We start from the raw sequence: 21,588 nt of genomic DNA on the forward strand, positions 1-21,588 counted from the left end.
TGAGCGATCATCGTTAAAACCAGTCACTTTGGGTGGATGGTTTGTAGAAGTGGCATGTAAGGCAGGGGTGGCCAAATCTGTCCTCTACCAACAGGTTTTTTCAGGCAACCTGTGGCTCTATAGTAGAAATGAATGCAGCATGTGTGAAAATGTGACCGTTCGTAATGACTACAGCTGTGCACCAGCTACAGTAGGTGATTTGGAAAACATGGGCAGATATCGAGGACCAGTTGGGCGACCCCCGGTGTAGTGCCATACACGTTACAATTATTGTATACAATATCACATCTCATCGCATCTCAGTTTTGCGATAAGGTGAGATGAGATCTAGTACAAAAAGTATGTGCAGCACATCTCATCTGATCTCATCGCAAAACCGAGACGCGATGAGATGCGATATTGTATACAATAATTGTAACGTGTATGGGCACCTTTAGGCCATCTTTATCCCTTAGACGATTGATAATATACTGAAAGGTGCAAAGTTTTACATAAACATCCAATTAACTAAAGTGAACATCTAGAAAGACAAATAATTTACACATTTACACTAGACATGACTGGATGAGAGGGTGCCGGATGACTGCCCAACAGGGGGATTCTGATGGTCGGTATCCCGACTGCCAGTGCTCCGACAGGGGGGATTCCGACTCAGAGGGGCCATTCTCCCTTGTGGGGGGTCCACAACCCCCATAGAGGGAGACTAGAACCTGTGGCCACAAGCCCGCAAGGGGCTTCTTTGCGCTCAACCCCGTCGGAGAACCGGCAGTCGGGATACTGACCATCGGGATCCCCCCCGTCAGACCGCCATGCCACACCCAACTAAATATACTTTTATATTCTAATCACTGACTGGACTCAGAGTCCACATACTTCACACAGTCTCATGGCTGGAAAGTATCTCGACTGAGAAGCTGTCCACATTTAAGTATTTTTTAGTTTCTAACCTGTTAGCCAGGGGTCAATAAAGGGAACGATCAGCTGCTCGGTTTGAGGACTATGCACATGACACGCGGGCACCCCCTTAGAGTAGCGTAGAGTAGATTTTGTACCCACCGTAGAAGGGGATTCTTCACGGTTAGGGCAGATAAAATTTGGAATTCTCTGTAATACCCCTTTCACACTTGCAAAAAATATCCTGTGTTTTTGCACATGAACGCGCATTAACCCGGGATTTAGCTCAGTGTGAAAGGGTCTTGCAAGAATATCCTGGGATTTCTACCCAGGTCAGGATGCGGTCAGTATGAATGGTCCCGTACCCAGGATTGGGTACACGGGACTTTAAAAAAGCTGCTGATTGGAGCTTTCTTGGGCTCACAAATGCTGATGTCATCTTTCAGAGCCCTGGAGTCCATTTCTAATGACATGTGTATGTATTTGCAGGGATTTCCTGGGATCAGTGTGAATGGGGCTGTCCTGGGTCTATCCCAGGTCTGAGTGCAGTGTGAAAGGGTACATTCCCGGGTAGAGTCCAGGGAAGCATCCGGGAACACATTCCCGGGTATGACCCGGCTCTGCAAATGTGAAAGGGGTATAAGAAGAAGTTGTCCTGGCAGGCTCAAATACATTTAAGAAAGGACTAGATACATTTGTAGCCATCATCATCCAGGCTTACAACCTCATGTCACCGTATATTCTGGGGACCAATTATACAGCTTTTAGACCGCAAACCTGGGTCCAACACTATTGTGAACACTGGTCCATCCCTGCTCCAACCGGGGTCAGACTCCTTTTTTTGACACCTTTCACACTGCACTTCAACCCGTGTTATTCTCTGGTTGGCTGCTTTCACACTGGACCCAGGTCAGCACAGCATAACCTATTGGTGTCAAGTGGACTTTTTCAGGCTCACAAACATGACGTCACAAAGGGAAAAAAAGCGAGTGTCTGGGAGGAATACTGAGCGACACCTATATTTGCGCAGGGGGAGAGCCTCTCTTTTAGCTAATGTTTTTGTAATCCACAGCATCTTTTACTGTTCCTGTCATATCTGCGCATTTCTGTCTCCCCTTATATTCAGCTATTCCCTCACCTCCTCATCTGACCAAACTGAGGACATGGCTGTGCTACTGCAGGAATGCTGCCTCAGACGTGTGCTCTGCAGTGTGCTGCTTGTTTTACTGGGCTCTGGGCCACTGACCTCATGAAAGGAGACACAGGAATCATCCTGATGAAGCTGCGGGTGATGAATGCAGTGTTGAATAACCTGGGTAGGGAGCTTTCAGACTGCACCCCAACCCGGGTTAGACCAGGGTTGAAATGCAGCATTACCCAACCCGGGAATTTTCAGTGTGGCGCTTTCACACCGCACCTCGATCCGGGTTGGAGACATAACCCAGGTCCAGAGTGCGGTCTGAAAGTGGTATTAGAAATACATTGGCCACTTATCACTGAGACTTCTAGCTAAAAGTGACTGAATTCAAATTTGGGGTTCCTCGGCTAGACCCAACAAGCGAAATTCTAAACGTTTATTTAGTGTACGTTGAACTCGATGGACAAACGTCTTTTCTCAGCCTCACAATGTATATTCAAACCAACCATGATGCCTTAAAAGTAAGTTACAGTTAAAAAAAAAAAACATTTATAAAGTAAGCTGTATCCTTTTTATTTGTAACACAATGTGTTTATTTTCTGTATAAAAGAACTCGAGCTTCAGCTTGACAGTCACTATAAGCACTATAAGTACTAAAGAAAAACGAATTACATTTTTTTTTTCATATGACCATACTGATGTTATAATATGTAGGTTTTCTTCCTGACAAAAATACACTAATTCAAATAGGTCCCTGAGATGAAAATTGACAGACATATTACACATAATATACTTTATTATTTTACTCTGGAAAAAAAATGGGCTCTTTAATCCCAGGCATCGACACAGCTGCCTGGGAAAACCAGTCTGGCTACCATTATCCAGAGTCATTAGCCACTCCATTGTACTGTAAGCACATAACTACCCAGCATTTCAAAGAGAAGGAAACAAAAAGATTTAATTGTTCAGAGAAGCCTGCACCCTTTTACTGCCAAATAGATCCGCCAATCATAGCATTGTTAACCCGTAAAACATAAAGGTCAATGAAAATTTCACTGCTTGCCCTCTTAAGCAAATCTTCATAATTGCCACTGCTCTATTCAGGAAAAAAAAAATCAATTAAGGCTTAGTGCAATTTTTTAAATTAATGGAGAACAAATAAATGCTAATTTAAAAATCTCTTCTTAACCAAAACAAGTAAAATTATTTCTCCGTGTTTCCCTATCTTTAGTGATCATATATTTTTTTTGTGAATGTACAAACTGCTTATTGACAGAGCAGCAAGTATTCTAAAATACAGAAGGCATCCCCCTCAGAGCCTTTGGACCAATCAAAACGAAGCAAATGCCTTTAAGCTTTAAAGGGCTTGTCCACAACGCTTCTAATATTAGATGATGATGATGATGATGATTATTATTTAATGGCACCAAAGCTGCTACTGAAAGTAAGATGTTTCCAGAACCAGGAGGCAAGTGATTGGTGTGATAGGAGATAGACCATGAAAGCAGATGAGTCGTTATATCTCCAATATGTCGAATTGTTTTGCAGCACTACAGCAACGATAAGATGACCACTCGCCAATGCCCAGTGGCTAGCTCATGGTGATTAAGCCAATTAACTCAATAGAAACCAATAACATCCCTGGGGCTAGTTTTATGCCGCTAGTTTTATGGCGGGGATATTTATTTGTACCCAAAGTTCCATGTTTTAAATTGCGAGACCCACATTTGACAGCAATTTTGTGGAAGAAAGTGAAATAAGGCAGCCTCTATTATTATTTGATTAAGTTATTTATATAGCGCACACATATTCGGCAGCGCTTTACAGAGAATATTTGAACATTCACCACAGTCCCTGCCCCAGTGGAGCTTATAATCTATATTCCCTACCACATGTACACACACACACACACACACACATACACACACACACACACACACACACATTCTTGGGTTAAATTTTTAGGAGCCAATTAACCTACCAGTATATTTTTGGAATGTGGAAGCAAACCGGAGTACCCGGAGGAAACCCTCGCAAGTACGGGGAGAATACAAACTCCGCCATGGTGGGAATGGAACCCATGACCTTAGTGCTGTGAGGCAGTAATGCTAACCAATCTTGGGATTAGATTAGTTTGCAAATGGGTGTTTTGAAACAAAAACCTCTAGTAAGTTGTGCGACACAAACAGAATGGCAACTACTTAAAAAAAGACCCTACAAAAAACAGTTTTTAGCTCACACAACCAAATCTGCAAACCTAGAGCTTCCCAGACCTAAAACATATGGCAACCACATATGTAGAGCAGAAGACGGAACATATTCAGGGGTGCAGGAGACAAGGCTGACATGCTTAACATTCTTTAGAACATACATAAGCAGCCCTTATGATCAGACTAATACACACCGTGTTATACTATCCAATACAATGCATATTTCCAGGTTTGTTTTAATTGGAACATTTGTTTGCTATTTTGTGTTTCATAATAACTAATCTTTTCCTACACTTCCTCTTTGAGTGAAGAGGTTAGAACATTGGAACTGCAGGGAAATGCACAGCGATCAGAAAGAATGTGATCTACAATAGGGGGAAACAAACATTTTAGGTGAAATTTTAAAAAGAAAATCCCATATATACGTAAAGCTACAGATTTATAGCCTTCCACTTTCAATGCCTCCAATCACTCCTTTTGGGCATTTGAAAATATAGAAGAAACACTTAAGTAGCTCTTAAAATGTGCATAAAAATAGCTCATGCATGCTAATCATTTCAAAAATTCTACCTTTGCATCTCAGAGAGAAAAAAAAGGTTTCCTTTGTTTCTTTCCCTCCGTACATTTACAGCTGACGGGCCAAGGTTCAAGAAGTCTGGGCACTGCCCACTTTGAAAAGTATAGGGGGCATACAGCTACAAAGAAACATTTAAATAGATCTCTTCACAATGGGAGAGGGAGCCAGCATGGATGGGAAGGGAAAGCCGGGCAGGTGTTACATGAAATTAAGGGGGTGATTCAGGTTGGTTTGCAAAAGCAAACTCCTTCTTTATAGGACAAAACCATGTGCATTGCAAGTGGGGCAGATGTAACATGCAGCGGAGAGTGACATTTGGGTGGGGTGTGTTCTAACTGAAATCTAAATTGCAGTGCAAGAATAAAGCAGACCGTATTTACCATGCACAGAAACAAAACAACTCCCCTAAATGTAACTCTCTCTGCACATGTGACATCTGCCCCATCTGCCCCATCTGCAGTGCACCTGATTTTGTCCATTAAGTGTTTGCTTTTGCAAACCAACCTGAATCACCCCTAAGCTTCCCTATCCAAACACCCTGACATAAATAGTAATATGTTCTCCGTGACAACTATATAGCCTAGGGGAAAAAAAAAACACAAATAAAAACCGCTACAATGCATTTTCTTAAGGAAAGTGCCTAAAAATGTATTCCTTTTATTATTGATCAGCCTTTATAAACACCTTTCTCACTATAATGTTAGTTATGACCCACTTTATATCTAAACAATAAACAAAAATCATGATCCCCCCCAAATGAATACTACAATATTCCACTACGCGCTCAAATTAGAATATTTTTATGAATAACTCAACGGTACACTGGGGATGGCAGCCCAGCTACTAAATTCCCTGAGGGCTAGGGAACAAACACTAGAAATATGCAACCCAATAGTGCTATGGCGCCTTAAATGTATAAATATATGTTTATACCACAGCGTTCAAATAAGAATGTCCGCAAGTTCCAGTGAAGTAGAAAAATACGTTATTTATCCAAAACACGGATTTATTAGGTCCTTCCAATCTTGATACAAGACATATAAGTTGTTCCTCAATCAAGGGTAAAGCACAGAAACATTCCAACGCGTTTCGTCAATATAGACTTCATCAGGGGAACATTAACATATTTTCCCTCAAAGATGGTTTATTTCCTAATAGCATTAGAAATCCAATAATGGAGAGGGTATTTTTTATTCAATAAAACAACCACAATATTATATTCAAGACCTTTGGTCATAAAAGATATAATTTATTTAAAGGTAATAGCGAATGTACCAAAAGATGGGATTGTGATTTTTTCCTTCAAACTGATAAAAACAATAGAGTCTATTCTTGAATAGAATATTGTGGTGGTTTATGTTGTTTTGTGGGCTCCATTTTTGTGGGAAAGACCTAGAGATCTTCCCACTCTCCTTCCTCCACATCGTCCTGTTGGTCAGGATCGTCCTCTGAATTAAAAGCCACTAGTAATGGTCTTTTCTATTGTACCACCGTTGGCTTAGAAGCAGTATTCACGGAAAGCGCCAAAGTCTCCACAGATTTGGAGGGGAAATGCCCATGTAGGTTCCATCTGGCGCCTCTCCGCTAATTCTGCGGAGAGCTTGTTCATAGCCCCTGTGAGAATAGTAGCCCAGTGTGGAGTGGAGCCTGTATCTGCAGCTGTACTAGGGGAATCAGCACACGATTCACAAATAGGGGGTTATTTTGGTTTACTCCTTCTGACAAATTCCTACTTAGATGGACAAAACCAAATTCCTACTTAGATGGACAAAACCTGCAGGGGGGCAGATATAAAATGTGCAGAGAATTAGATTTGGGTGAGTTATTTAGTTTCTATGCAGGGAAAATACTGACTGCTTTATTTCTACACTGCAATATACCGTATATATTCAAGTATAAGTTGACCCGAATATAAGCCGAGGCACCTAATTGTACAACAAAAAAACTGGGAAAACGTATTGACTCAAGTGGGACCCTCACTCGAGTATAAGCCGAGGGGGGCTTTTTCAGCATAAAAAATGTTCTGAAAAAGTAGGCTTATACTCGAGTATATATGGTATATCTCACTTTGAAGTAAAACCCCACCTAAATCTAACTCCCTCTGCACAAGTAACATCTGCCCCACCTGCAGTGCACATGGTTTTGTCCATCTAAGGAGGAATTTGCCAGAAGGAGTGAACCAAAATAACCCCCATAGTGGCTTTTACCTCAGGGGTATATAGTGTGTGAGCATATTCCCGCAGCACAGGAGAATAGTTTTTGAGAAGCCTATCTGTCCTGCCCATCATTTCTGGTGCCAAGGAAAACACTGCAAACACACACACAATCACACTTACACAGGAACTGTTAATTAGATTAAAGAAAGCAGGGTACTTGTGTATTATCACAGCGCCTGTAAAATCAGCCGCAAATCGCATGCAAAAATCGGATGCGATTTAGCAGCCGATTTGCATGCTATTCCATCCTTGCACACCCCCACTCTACAAGTTAGCCCAAAGCGTAGAGCGCGAACGCGGTATGTGTCCTCCCGACGTGTTCATACCCCCACGATCCAAGTCGGCGTGGAGTGGATTTTATAAAGTGTGGCGAGCGCAGCGAGGCCGAAGCGTGGCGAGCCCCGCGGAAAATGATCCCGAAGCGTGGCAAGGGGACACTGATTACTTGACGTGTATTCCGCGTCCGCTCGCCACGCTTCGGGAACGTTTTCCGTTGCGCTCGCCACGCTTTGGGCTCGGTGGCTCGCTGCGCTCGCCACGCCACATAAAATCAACTCCGCGCAGGCGTGGATAGTGGGGTTATGAACAGGTCGGGAGGACGCACGCCACGCTTCGGCCTGACTTGGATAGTGGGGGTGTACAAGGATGGAATAGCATGCAAATCGCTGAAAATCGGCCGCGAAATCGTATCGTGGATCGAATCGCCCGAAAAATCGCATGCGATATAGTATACGATTTAGATAAAATCAGGCGCCGTGATAATACACAAGTACCGAAAACAGTAACTGACAGGTACCAGAGGGGAGCACGCCACTACCCACAATTGAAAACCCCTAATTAACCCTCTATAAGACACCAGCTTCTAGCAGGAGATGTAGTGAAGGGTTAATAGGTGCAGGACCTGGCAGTAGGGACCTGGCAGTAGGGATCTGTCATAAACCTATGGAAAGAGCAGATCAGGTACAGTATAACCGTAGTGTGCAGTTCCTGTGAAGTGCATGCAACAGCTTAGGGCAGCGCCATGACCGCCTTCCCACATAGCCCCCCACATCCCCCTTACAGCCACCCTTCTCACAGCCCACCAGTTGGACCCATTGCGCCAAAATGGCTGCTGGCATGCCTGATTGCCGCTCTGCAGGATTATTTTAGGGCAGGGTGCTGACAACCAGACAGGGGCACTTTTTTTAATCGGGAGGGCACATTTTATATTAGAAAAAAAAACATACATAAAAGATTGCACACTGTACTAGGATTACACCCATCAAACATGGTCATCCTCTGCTATGCCCATTACATATTCTGTCGTAATGACAATTACACATTATGGCACCCTGCAATGCCCCGCCCGTACACATTATACCACACACCATAATACCCATTACACATGATGGCACACACCGACGATCGACTCTGCACATACAGATTTCAGTGACTCTGCCAATTACACCTGCACGTAGATGGTGCAGTATGACAATTTGCTGACATGTGTGGCACAATTGGACAGATGGCGCTTTGTTGTTACATGAAGTATGTGGCAATATACCGTATATCATGTTGTCACACGATGCATCTTGTTGTGTGTATGGCGATGTTCTATATTAACTGGGTTGTATTTCCATTTAGTAGTGTACTCAGAATCTTCCCATCCAAATAGATGATTGATGTAAGCATCAATATCCGATTCTCGGTGAGACCCATCGTGAATCACAATGTGTTTCAATATATTGTATAGTTCTAACCCAGCTATACTCCGCTTCTGCTTTACACAAGCAGAAGATTGGTCATGTAGCAACCTGCCTAAACCGGCCCATACAGATGTCCCAGTGTTAGGTCAGCGTGCCCGCAGAAAAGATCTTCTGGGTTCCAGGACAAACCAAACAATAAAACCAAAAATGCCCGATTTCAGACCAAAGATGCCAAGCATGTCATTCTAAAATGCTGCATTCAAGTTAAAGTGGTCAAACAAAAGAAAAAAAATAAAGTTTAACTTAAGTCCAAGCATACACAAGGAACATATGTGGGTGAAAAACATTGGAAAATCAGCGACACAAAAAAACATCTGGTATACAGAAGAAAGACCACCCCAGCTAAAAGGAGAGATACCCCTCTGCATGTCACGGTTCTGAGAGCAGCACAGGAAGCTCTCTCTTAGGTGGTAATTCAATAAATCAAGAAAGATTAACCAGTTGCAGATTACATATAAGTGGCTGGTAAGCAAAACATTTAGCGCGCACACACACACACACACACACACACACACACACACACACACACACACACACACACACAGCATCACCAAGTCTGAATATTGCATCACTCTGAATACATTTCAACAAACCCCCATCCCCCAAAAAAAGACAGAACAGCCAAACCACGTGCCAAAGCATTTAAAAACATTTCCCTGTTCTAGAACAGCTATGTAAAGTCATCCCGGAGGGCAGACGGGATATGTCTACAGTAAAATATACATGTTTACAAGCACAAGGTTAGGGGCGACAGATCCCATCTCCCCAGCACATCAACAAATGTTACTCTCCAGAGTAAATCAGAGGCCCATCTCAAATGGAAAACATTACAGGACATCAAAGAAGAGAAGCCGTAATCGTATAATAAACTCCTTTGTAATCTGGAAAACATTTTCTTAAAACAGGCTTTCCTGATTAACATGACAGATACATTTCAAACAGACAGGAGAATATTGGCAGCTTATCTTTCAACAACGGATCTCATTTCTATGCTACTGCATACGCTGACGGCTTGGCACGAGAAACGCAAACGTACGGACGAGAAATAACTTCGGCCATGAAGCAACACTAAGTTCTTTTTCGAGAAGCAATGAGAAAAAGATGACATTCCTATCGTTCCTCTCGTGTGCCCCTCCAGAAGTGAGATGGGATGGAAAGAGTAGGCACGCTGTAATACACAAGGAACGCAGAAGGCACACGAGTTCTAGAACCGAGGGCTTTCACATGGAGTTTGGAATTGTGAAGCAACTGGAGGCCAGTGGGGTCACAAAGATGCAGCTGACTCGAACAGGCAGAAACGAGCATTTATATATAATCAGGGAATGCGCCCAAAATGCAGTTCTGTAACAGGGTCTACAAGATCAGAGCAATATTATGGATTACGTAATTACGTAAAGGAACACATCCGCGCATGCAAAGGGTCTGCCTTCATGGCGACACAGGGATGGGGCTTATTCAGTAGTAGGCACACATTGACAGAAATAAGCACCAGGCCACCATTTATTAAACTGATCCCTTTGCGTAACACTAAAGAAATGACACCAGGGGAAATGCACTGGTAAGGCACAAACAGCAGCACAAGCGGGCAAGTGTCATTTGTCACCTCTATGAAATACTCTTGCCTTTGGCAGCAGAAAATACAGTTTATACTATTTTGAAGTTATTCCGTCACTAATGTCAGACATGTTAGTAACAGTCAGGGCTCATTTTTGCTACAGGCTCAGGTTATTTCCGAGACGGCTGCAACGTTTATAAATATATCAGAATTGAGAAAGAACGGGAAAACAAGATATTTTATTCCTTTAGTATTATAGCAAGCGAAGGCGAGAATTCAATTAGCAAATTTTACAGCTAAAAACAAAAAAGGCATATTATTTTCTTGCCCTTTGTTTTTTTTGGGGGGGACAATTCAATTAATGGCTTTTCTTTGTGAAAACATTACCATTTTCGGGCAAAAAAACATCAAAAGGACGTGGCAATCGCGGGCACAAAAAAACCCTAAAAACTTATTAGGGTACTTGTTTCCTAGCACGGCACCACCGATTTTAATTGTATGCAATTGGGTTGCCAAAATCGGGCCAATCGCATCGCATGCAATGCGATTGAAGCAACCGACCCGATTTTTTACATTGGAACCAATGTTAAATGGTCCCTGAGACCCGATTTTACATTGGCCCCAATGTTAAGTGCCCCCCAGACCCCATTTTTCATTCTATGCCCCCCCATTGTTAACGCCACGATCAACGTGAACCCGAAGCGTGGCGAGCGCAGCGGTACGCGTCCTCCGACCTTTTCATACCCCCCCCCCCGTTGATTTTATATAGTGTGGCGAGCGCAGCGAGCCCGAATCGTGACGAGCGCAGCGAGCCCCGCGAGGGGACGCACATTACTTCACAGGTATTACGCGTGCGCTCGCCACACTATATAAAACCAACTCCACGCCAACGTGTATAGTGGGGGTTTGAAAAGGTCGGAGGACGCGTACCGCCACGCTAGCCATGCTTCGGGGTGGCGTTAACAATGGGGGGGGGGGGGGCATTTGACATAGAAATTACTTATCAGGGTGGGTATACAATTAAAAATTGGGTATGGGGGGGGGCCATTTAACATTGGTTCCTATGTAAAATCGGGTCCATCGCATTGGTTGCATTGTATGCCAATATAATGGCATACAATGGACCAGATTTTACATAGGAATTTAACATTACATACAATGCTTACAATGTAAAATCGGGTCGGTCGCATCGCATGCCATTATAATGGCATGCGATGGACCCGATTTTACATTTGTCGGGAAACCTCAAAAAAAAAAGCCCGAAATCGGGTTGGTCGGGTCCCATCGCATACCTTAAGTTAAGGTATGCGATGGGACCCGATGGGCGCCGTGCTAGGAAACAAGTACCCTTATTAGCATCATTTAGCTACTGGTTTGTTCTACACAGCACACATGCCCTGCATTCTTTTCATGGGACATAAAAATGACCTGCAAGAGGACATTGGAGCCTGTGTATTGTAGAGGTGCTCACTTCCCATTTATAAAGCATAGCCCAAAAAATAAAACAGACTGCCAAATAGATAACAATTTCCTCAAGTACTAATCAAACAATGGTACCATGGGAATTCTTATAGAGAACTCTATCTAATCCTGCCAATACGTGAAGATGAAAGCTGGGCCAGTCAGGGAATATTAGGTGCTCTTCCTGTCTTTGAAAAAAATTGAATCACCACCAGGTGATAAAAGGCGCTGGAGAGATGGGGTGTGTTGTTGTGGCAGCTCACACGTAGGGGGGGTTCAGTCCCCTAAAGGTGGGTACACAGAAAAGGCAAAAAGTAGTGTAGAGCGCCAGAATTAATTATTTTTAGGGAAATTCAATCCCTTTGGCGCTCTACACTACTTTTTGGCTCTTCCTGTCTTGTTAAAGAGTATTTGAAAACCATGAATATTGTGGGTGTCATTCCAATGTCATTGTTCTAGTTTTCCCTAACCAGTTTCCATTGCAAGGAATTTTTACTTTAGATTTAGTCAATTCCATTTAGGTTTTAACAATTCCATGAAATCAATGTTAAGAACATATAAAAAGGACATATCTACAGTTGGTGAGGGCAGTCTTTGCTGTTGTGTACTTTACCTTCACAAACGGCAGAGAACTACTAGACACTTCAGTATCGGTAGCAAATACTACACAAGCCGTGGCTTCCGCCTTCATTCTCTGCATTTCAGAATCAAGTCCATTGTTTGCAGTGTTCTGCCTCAATGTTCTCAATGTTCCACACTAAAGAAAGTTCAACCTCTTCCCAAAATAAGTCCTTACAACTCTTCATAGAACCCTCTAATTACGTTAAACTGTTCGATGGGCAACAGCACTTGCGTATAATAGAGTATTATCCTACACAGCCTGCAAGGGAATAGTGTGTAAGCTTTAAAAAACAATGCATAAAAGCACAATTGAACTGACCACCTTGAAACAGGTCTATATAAACAATCCTGTGCAGTGGACAATTACTGGCTTCTGCAATTACTGACTTTTAATCAAGCTTAAAAGGATTTCACATACAAAGAATCATGGAACCAAAAAATACCCTGCAGACCCAGGAAGAGGTGCCACTGGTAGCTAGTCTACAATTTCCATCACAGTACACTTAAGGCAAAAACAGAATTTAGTTAAGCAAGAGATGGACTGCCAAATTAATGCAATCCCTGACATAAATGCGCTCTATGCAGAGTAAGGGGCCACGTTCATACTGCAGTAATAGAATACATAAACATACTGTATACAACTTAAGACCCCCCGTACACTATTCTCCAAGGGGAGAAGTCTCATATGATACCCCTTGAACTGCCCGAGAGCATCCTGGGCAGCAGGTACACATGATATATCGTATGCAGTCCTTCCGCATACAACCCCTTCCCCACTGCCGGGAGGTGGGCCAAGTCGGAAGTCGGATATGCAGCAGGTCTGACCTCCGACCTGATGCACGCAGGACTGGCATCGCATCGGATGTAGTGTTCACTCTAGGAGTGACACCGGACAGGGCGCTGGGGTGTGGACCGGGCACACCGACGTCACAGCTGGGGGCGTGCCCGGGCCGCGATGTCATGAAAGGGGCGTGCCCGGGCCACCGACGTCATGAAGGGGGCGTGCCCGGGCCACCGACGTCATGAAGGGGGCGTGCCTGGGCCGCCGCCGTAATGAAAGAGGCGTGCTTGGGCCGCCATTGTCATCAAAGGGGGCGGGCCCGGCCGCCACAGTCATCAAAGGGGGCGGGCCCGGCCCCTCCGAATACACTGTGCTGCCGGGGAAGCGCCAGGCATCGCTGTCAACGGCGACGCTGTGCTGCCCCGTGAGGCTGTTTTTAGCGGGGCGCTGCAAGAGACGGGCAGGGCGCATTTTGCCCTTTAAAAATCGGGCAGGGCGCAGCGCCCCGCTAAAACAGCCTAGCGGGAACACTAGGATGTTGCCCACCTCCGATTTGGCTACTTTTCACCCAATTTCTCTGCCCGATCCACCGGAATCGGGTGAAAAGAGGCCAAATGTATGGGTGTATGGGGATACATCTGTTTTGTGCTACAACATAACTGTATAAAGCTGCTTTAGAGACTGACAGGGGTCTCGTTTCTCGGTTGCATCCTGTAAAATAATAAACAAAATCCGTTTTAACATTTTTAGAAGCTTTAGTAAAATGTACCCCACAGTGTCTAAAGAAATGTAAGGGGTAAAATGGTTAGGCAATATGCGAGTATATAAAAGGTTATATACGGTACACAAAGAGATAACAATTCCACAAGCACCAAGAAGTGAACACTAATATTATACAGTAGAGGTGAGGCTGGCTGGCTGAAACACTAGTGCCAATACTGGTTCAACACTTGATGTACAAAACCTCAACTTTGAGTGAAAACCGAAACATATCTGAGAGATATTCAATAAGCTGCTGTAATAAACCCGGCCAGGGCTACCCAATGGTCCGGGCAGAGTCAGGCAAAGCAAATCCCCCAATAAAAAGCACCATCAGCCCCTATTGTATTCCTTAAAATATATAGGTCTGGAACTTAGGGGTAGATTTATTATCTGGCGTTGTGGGGCATCTGCACTATCCACCCGCGCTAAAGCAGGGGACAGCGCTTCACTGCATCTATCAACCCCGCTGTGCGGGAACATTAACGGCGGCGATGTGTGGGCGGCGACGTAGCGCATGTACTATTTGAAGTACAGCGCTTAACTGTCATCGCTGACCGTTCTGCCGCCTGCAGCTATCGCCTTCGACAGCTGCAGGCGGCGATGCCCTCTGCCCACAGCAGGGACAGTGCTGTCCCTGCTGCTGGCTCTGAGCTGCGCTGGGGATCTCGCGAGAGTAGCGAGATCTCGCGCAGTCCAGCCGGCCGGGGAGAAGCAGACAGCGCGTCAGTGTTAACTGATGCGCTGTCAGCTGGAGGAGGCATCGCCGGAGGGGGGAGTTAGCGCTCCAGCGGGCAAGATCTTAGTAGATCTTGTTGTTCTCCCCCCTGCTTCGCCTCGCTACTGAGTGTGTAAAAAAATAAACAAAAATAAATAAATGTAAAAAACGTTGTGGGATCCCCCTCACGGGTGTAACCAGCACCAGGCTCAAAGAGCCGGGGTTATTTAAAAAAAATTAGGGAAAAAATAAGATAGGGCTCCGCTGATTTTTTTTTTAAATCAGCCCCAAGCTGCAGGGCCGGGTACCCAAAATACAGGGGGGGGGGGTTATTTTAAGAACCAGCCCCAGGCCCAACCAGCCTGGGCAGGGGCCCTGGGGGAAAGTAATTTTGCAGCAGGAAACTAGAAATAATTTAAAATACAAAGAATTATCTCCCTTCTCCATAAAGACTCTGGCAGTCCCTCATTAAGGGGGGAATTCAATAAACACTGAAACTTTACTGGGTTTGAAATAGGCTCATAGCCTCTGGTTTTATTCAATTAGAGCACCTGTTTCTTAACTGGTAAATGAACTGTTAACAGGCATTAACCCATCCGGGTGTATTCAATGATTTTTGCAAGCCGTGACAGCGAGGAGTGCTGATTGCTCGCTGTCACAGCTTGAAACATAGAAACATAAAATATGACGACAGATAAGAACCACTTGGCCCATCTAGTCTGAGCCCCCTGCACACGCCGTTGCCCCCTCACTAAATGCAGCGGGCTCCCTGCATTAGCCGCGAACCTCATGGTTTTGGGGAATCCTCGCCGTCCTGTGACAGAGGATTCCCCCGGAATGTAGAATAGGGTGAGCAGCTGGCGCAGGGGTTAAACGGCGAGGATAGCTTGTTTTCAGCAATCCCTGACATTTAACCCCCTCGCCGGCCGCATTGAATACGGCCCATAGAATTTGGGACAAGTTCCTGAACCTGTGTTTACATGGCCCTGGCACCCAAAAACAGGGTATTTATCTCCGATACCATGGTAAATAACTGCTGCCAAATTAAATTGTTTAGCAGAGCTCCTCGCAGTGACTGCAGCAATCACAAAGACATTCACATTCCATTCAAGATTTCTAAAAAGTCTGGCAAAAAGATACAAGGGTTAAAACAGAATTATGGGCACTGGCCTGTTGTGTCATTTCAGAACTGCATTTTGTTGGAGACAAAACAGCCCTCATAGTGGAGGCGACTAGGTGTAGAAAAGCAGCAAAATGACCCGCCATCTTTAAATCGCTATTTGGACTTTTAACAGTATAAAAACATTTTACACTGCAATTCTCCTGTTAATATGATTAAGTAGTGTGCACATGGTAACTTATACAATACCTGTGACATCCAAAATGTTGGGAGAGGAAACGTAATATCTATGAACTGTCTCCAGCAACTGGGCCCCGTGGCCCTCACCCTGAAATGAAGGCAAAACCAGCATCTGGCTGCAGAGACAGAAAAAAAGAATAAGCTAAATGACAAGAATACAGGGGGATATATCAGGAAAACATGAGATCATTTCTGATATCGCAGTGTTTGCTGACATGACATATTTGGTTATACTGTATAATAAAAGGACACTAGTTCTACAACAATCAATGCATGTTTTTATCACTAGGGAATAAATGGCAATGGCTAATGGTAACAGTCAGATCTCTGATATTTTGCTGCCTAGTTTAGACACTCTGAAACAAACTATATTACACAGTCCCAAAATACAGTTCAGTTAGAACACACTGGAGAAATGGAGATACAGTAATGGCAGTTTAGTCATACCTAGGGCCAGATGTATTAAGCTTAAATGTGATCAAATGGAGAGTGATAAACAACCAGCCAATCAGTGCATAACTGCCATGTCACAGGCTGTGTTTGAAAAATGACAGGTAAGAGCTGATTGGTTGGGGGGTTATCCCTCTCTATTTTATCACTTTCGATGCTTAGTACATCTCGCCCCTAATGTCATACCTAAATGACATTGAAATCTAAATGCCAGCTCCGGTCTGCACTTCTACCCCTGTAGTGAATTACGCAGGAGGAATACATTGGGGCAGCTCAGGGTGTGCCACCAAAGCATAACTATTACACCAAAGAGAGTAAATTGGGATCCCAGCAGTCCCCAGTCTGAAAGCAACATCCCAATGAACAGGAACCCAACGCATTTTCTCCCCAACCTTCTCCCCTCCCCCAACCTTACCTGTCTGAAGCCTACCCCCCCCCCAGCAGACTAAAACTAACCTTACCTCTTTAGTACCTAACCTCTCCACCTCTTCCAGCCTGACCTTACCCTCCTACTAGTGCCTAAATCTTCACTCCCTAAATCCAACTCTCCCCAGTAAACTTATGATCAAGATGCCGACCTTCTGAATTCTGGCACTGGCAAGATCCAGACATCAGTCTTCTGACCAGTGTCAGTATTTTAGCGTTGGTATGCCAACCGGAACCCCTTAACCCTAATTTTACTAGAACATATAATCTGAAACAGACTCTCGGGTCCCTTTCGTTCCATGAGAACATTACATCACCATTTATTCTATATTCTGCTTTTAGAGTTGGGTCGAACATGGAATATTCCCTGATTTATTAATTTAAGATTTCACCTTTTAGTTAAAATTTCTTAACCTGTGGTTCTTGTTCCCAAAGTGTACCTTAGAAAGTGTCAATGTTTGTGTCGATAAGCAAAAAAAAAAAAAAAAAAAAAAAACACAACCCAAAGTATTTATAAATCTTTTAAAAGAAAAAAAAAAAAAGGAGGAGACTTGATATAAAACCTACTTTGATTAGATTACAGGCTAGCCCGTATTTAAAAACATAAAACTCGGATGTTTATTATCTCCCCAAGTCGTGACTGCAAAGTGTAACTTTGTTGCAGTTTTTGATCCATCACAATAAAGGAAAAGTATTATATAAAACTTGTTTTACATTATACTACACAACAAAAGTTTAAAATGGAAAATGACCTTGTTAATAAAGAAAATATATATGTATACAATGCTGAAAGTCACATTATTAGGTGAACTACAATTAATTTTTTTTTTTTTTTCAAAGAACTGAAATTATCTGTTTAAAGATGACTTTTTGACAAATTCACATTGTAGTTTGTATCTTAAAGTTGTAAGAGAACTAAAAGCCTTAATTAGTCACTAAGGGGACATCTTTCAAATTAAAGATTTATATAAAATGCTGCAATTATGGTCCAGCAGAATAGAGAGTGGCCCAGCTCTAACTATACTGTGTCTTTCACCGTCCTTTATTCTCTCATAAAGCCAAACACAATTATAGGTAGAATTGGGGACTTCAGTGAGATTCACTTGTGAAAAACAAGATGAAGAAAAAAAAAAAACACACAGAAAGGCACGTGTATCACTGGCAATTACCTTACACGTGGCCGGGTTTTGTCTGGGTACACATAGTAATTATAGACTGTCATGTAGCCTACAGTCGCAAAGAGTGTAGTCCCGTCCTTATTGTACTTCTCAAATCTGCAGATAAAACAGAAAGCCAAGCAGGTCAATTACAGGCAAGCTCCCATGCAGGGTCCATTCTACGAGAACGTTTCCAGTGTCAGCAAGCTACGCTGTAAGGGCCCAATGGGTACACCTGCTTTATTCTGAATGCACAATTCACTTAATTGGTGAGCTGCAACTTGGATAAATCAGCCCTCTTTGCATCACTTCAGTGCACTTGCCTATTGTGCACATGAATGGGTGGCGAGTAAAAGGGAACACAGGCAAAGCTTGTTTTACTGTTTAAGCCCACATTCAGCACTCCAATCTACAACTGCGTTTAATTCAGTGCTATTCTGCAGGCCTCCGCAAACACAATGAAGGGAAATTGTGAGCCTTGTAAACAATGGTTTGTCTTGCCTGGGAAAAAAATATCATTATACTGTTGCTGTATAATTGGTGTCTACCAATTAAAAGTCCAAGCTTTGTTAAAGGAGGGGAGTCTAATGTTGATTTAGAATGGCACTTACACCAGAAAGAAGTCCCACCGCTCATCGTCCACGTCGATGTAGCTAGCGGTCTCGATGAACCACATCAAGAAGGTTTGGAGTCTTTCGTGGTACTCTCTGAAGCCTGGGCAGGTTACATCAGCCTAGAGCAAATATCACATCAGGTCAGAATTCACATGGTCTATAGAAAATAATAAAATGCTACCTAGTGATTAGTCCAGGAATCCTACCATCTACCCAAACCTATAGACCCATAGAATGGACAATTTGGAGGACAAGGACTGGCTAGACAATAAAATGTAACAAAATAAATATATTATCACTTTTTGAAGCTTGGTACACCTGTCCCAAAGAGACATTTTTATTACATAAAGAACACTTGTAAGCTTTTTATTTCCCTCTTTTCACTTTTAGGAATATTACTTATAAAAGGTAATAATTCAAAAGACTAAAAGGTATATATTCAATTGAAGCCAGGTCCATTCCGAAATTATTTTGCCGGAATGGATCCGCCATCCATTATTCAATGCCACGGCTGTCCGATTGATGCTCACCCGGCCGGCGTGGGGATTGGTTTTGGCTGCGTTTCCATCAAAAGCAGGTGGATTAGCAGATATTCCGTCAATCCACCTAGTTTTCGGGGGTGTGGTAAAGGGGTCTGACAGTCGGGATCCCGACAGTCATTAGCCGACTGACCGGACCCAGACAGCATGGTGAGCGCAACTAAGCCCCTTGCGCGCTCGCTGCGCTCGCCACGCTAACCTATTCTATTCTCCCTCTATGGGCGTCGTGGACCCCCACGAGGGAAAATAGCAGGTGGCCGTTGGGAACCTGGCTTTAGGAGTTCTGACAGTCAGGATCCCGACGTCGGGTAAATGCCTGTTGGGATCCCGACTGTTGGCACCCCATCCGGCACCCATTTTCGGCAGGTGGGAACATTCTGACCTTTAAAAAAAAACAAAAAAAACAGCCAGCACTGAATAGGTCGGAACCTCTTCCGATTTATTCATGTCAAAAGCTGCTGTCTTTTCTGCAAGGTGGCAGTTTTGACAGTAATGGAATATTGTAATCAATATTTTCAAAATCCAAATGAAAAAAATTGCTTTGTTTGACAACGGAGACCAAGTATACGTAATGCTAGACAATGATTTCCTGGCGATCTTTTATGCTTCAGCTACCAGAATTATGGAGGATCTTACTGCAAGGACCTTGAACAACATAACTAGTCAAAAGGAGTATGGAACAGGATAGGGGGCATTGTGGTTCCCCACATGAACATTGATGCTACAAGGAACATTCATAGTGCAAAGTTAAACCACCTAAAAGGTCAAACAGGAGATGAACATATTACACAGATCGTGTTGTTACAGTTGCCGCGTCTTCAGTTTCTTTATGCAGTTAGAAGGCCTAAAGGGCAATTATTAGTCAAAGGAAAACATGAAATAAATGTAATAGGTGGATCCTGACTAACTGTCCCGACACCTTACTGATGTGACGTTGCAGGTCCCGGGAACAGATGATGTTCTACTTGCCATCATGCTGAGAATCACTGACTAAAGATTCGATCCAGATGTGCCCTGACACTATTGCTGCAGTCGCACCAAACCTCCCTTCTTAACACGCCAGGTCCCATGCACATCAGTTTGTGCTTTTCACTTAAATGTGTCACTCATTACATTGCGATGTGAGACTGCACTGACTAAATTGATAGGAGACATATCTTTGTGCTACGGAGTCTGACTGTGTGGTCTTGTGAAGCGGACTCTGGTACCTTCACCCATTTTGGAGAGATAGGAGACATATCTCTGTGCGACTGAGTCTGACTGTGTGGTCTTGTGAAGCGGACTCTGGTACCTTCACCCCTTTTGGAGAGACACTGCTGATATGCATTCCGAATGGAACAATTCCTCCTGGTGATTCAATTGTGGTAATTATCAAACTCTACCCACTGTCATCCTACCATCAACCGGTACCTACCACGTGTGTTTGATTCTCCTTTGGACATTATTGGAGTCATTTAGTAACAGTGGTGGCATACATAGGAACGGATCCTGGTGTCTTATCATAAGGGTTTGACATGTTTTTATTTGATATTAAATACTGTGAATGTTCATTGGTGTACTAGCGCTACTTTTCTTTTCCTATTCCCAGACGAGTGCCATTCACACAGCCAGGGCAGGTGACAGGGGGGGGGGGTCAAGGGAGACAAGTGTGATGGGCCTCAGCGATCCGAAGGGCCCCAGAGCTTTCATGCCCCATCACGGCCACCATCTGTTCTAGCTGGCCAGTCAATGACCCTCGCGGCCCGGCCGTCTACTGTGTACCATCTGTGTGTGGCTGAGACTGACTGAGTCACTGTGTGCCCGCCCTGCCATTCGGCGCTCAGAGCCATCTACTCTGTGTGTGCACACGGCCTGGGGCTGCAGCCGCACCCGCTGCTGGTACGGTCGCCTCAGTCTCCTGTACTTTATAGCGCATGCGCAGGTCGTCTGTTCTGTGCCTGCTCGGGATTCTTTTGTGAAGGTGACAGGCCAGCAGAAGGCAGCAGCCAGAAGCCAGGACTGAGAAAGAGAGAAAGTCCGCACTTGGAAGCAGGATCTGGAGCAGTGAAAGGTTAAATGAGGCTTGTGCCAAACAGGGTTGTGTGGATTTGGGATTAGTTTGGGGCACCAGAAATATAATTGTACAGGGCCCCAAGATTGCTATTGCCATCTCCGCACACGCGTGCAGTGCCGGCACTTGGAGAGGACATCTCCTTGCATCTGGAAAGAGTCTGTCCCCATGCTCTGAATGGTCGCTTTTTATCAGGGTCGGCGACCCAGGACTTGCTACCCGGGTTGACCCTTTGACCTGTGCAATTCAGCAAATGATTGGGTTGACATTTTTAACCTGCTCAGTGTAAAAGGGGGTTTTATACAGTGTCCATGTCG

General features: G+C 44.0%; 1 protein-coding gene across 2 annotated transcripts in view; it reads right to left on the minus strand.

Moving 5' to 3' along the window:
* The window catches only part of HAT1 (histone acetyltransferase 1), a 66,249-nt gene that overhangs the window by 11,612 nt on the left and 33,049 nt on the right, over nt 1-21,588 (minus strand). For both annotated transcript variants that reach the window (XM_083154815.1, XM_083154814.1), the window contains exons 6-8: nt 18,680-18,801; nt 18,081-18,185; nt 16,045-16,151 (exon numbers count right to left, since the gene is read on the minus strand). In XM_083154815.1, the coding sequence (XP_083010941.1) occupies nt 16,045-16,151; nt 18,081-18,185; nt 18,680-18,801 (334 nt within the window). The remainder of the gene's footprint in view (nt 1-16,044; nt 16,152-18,080; nt 18,186-18,679; nt 18,802-21,588) is intronic.

This window comes from Crinia signifera, chromosome 7 (genome assembly GCF_055691185.1).
Source record: "Crinia signifera chromosome 7, ASM5569118v1, whole genome shotgun sequence".
In the NCBI taxonomy this organism is placed as follows: Eukaryota; Metazoa; Chordata; class Amphibia; order Anura; family Myobatrachidae; genus Crinia; species Crinia signifera.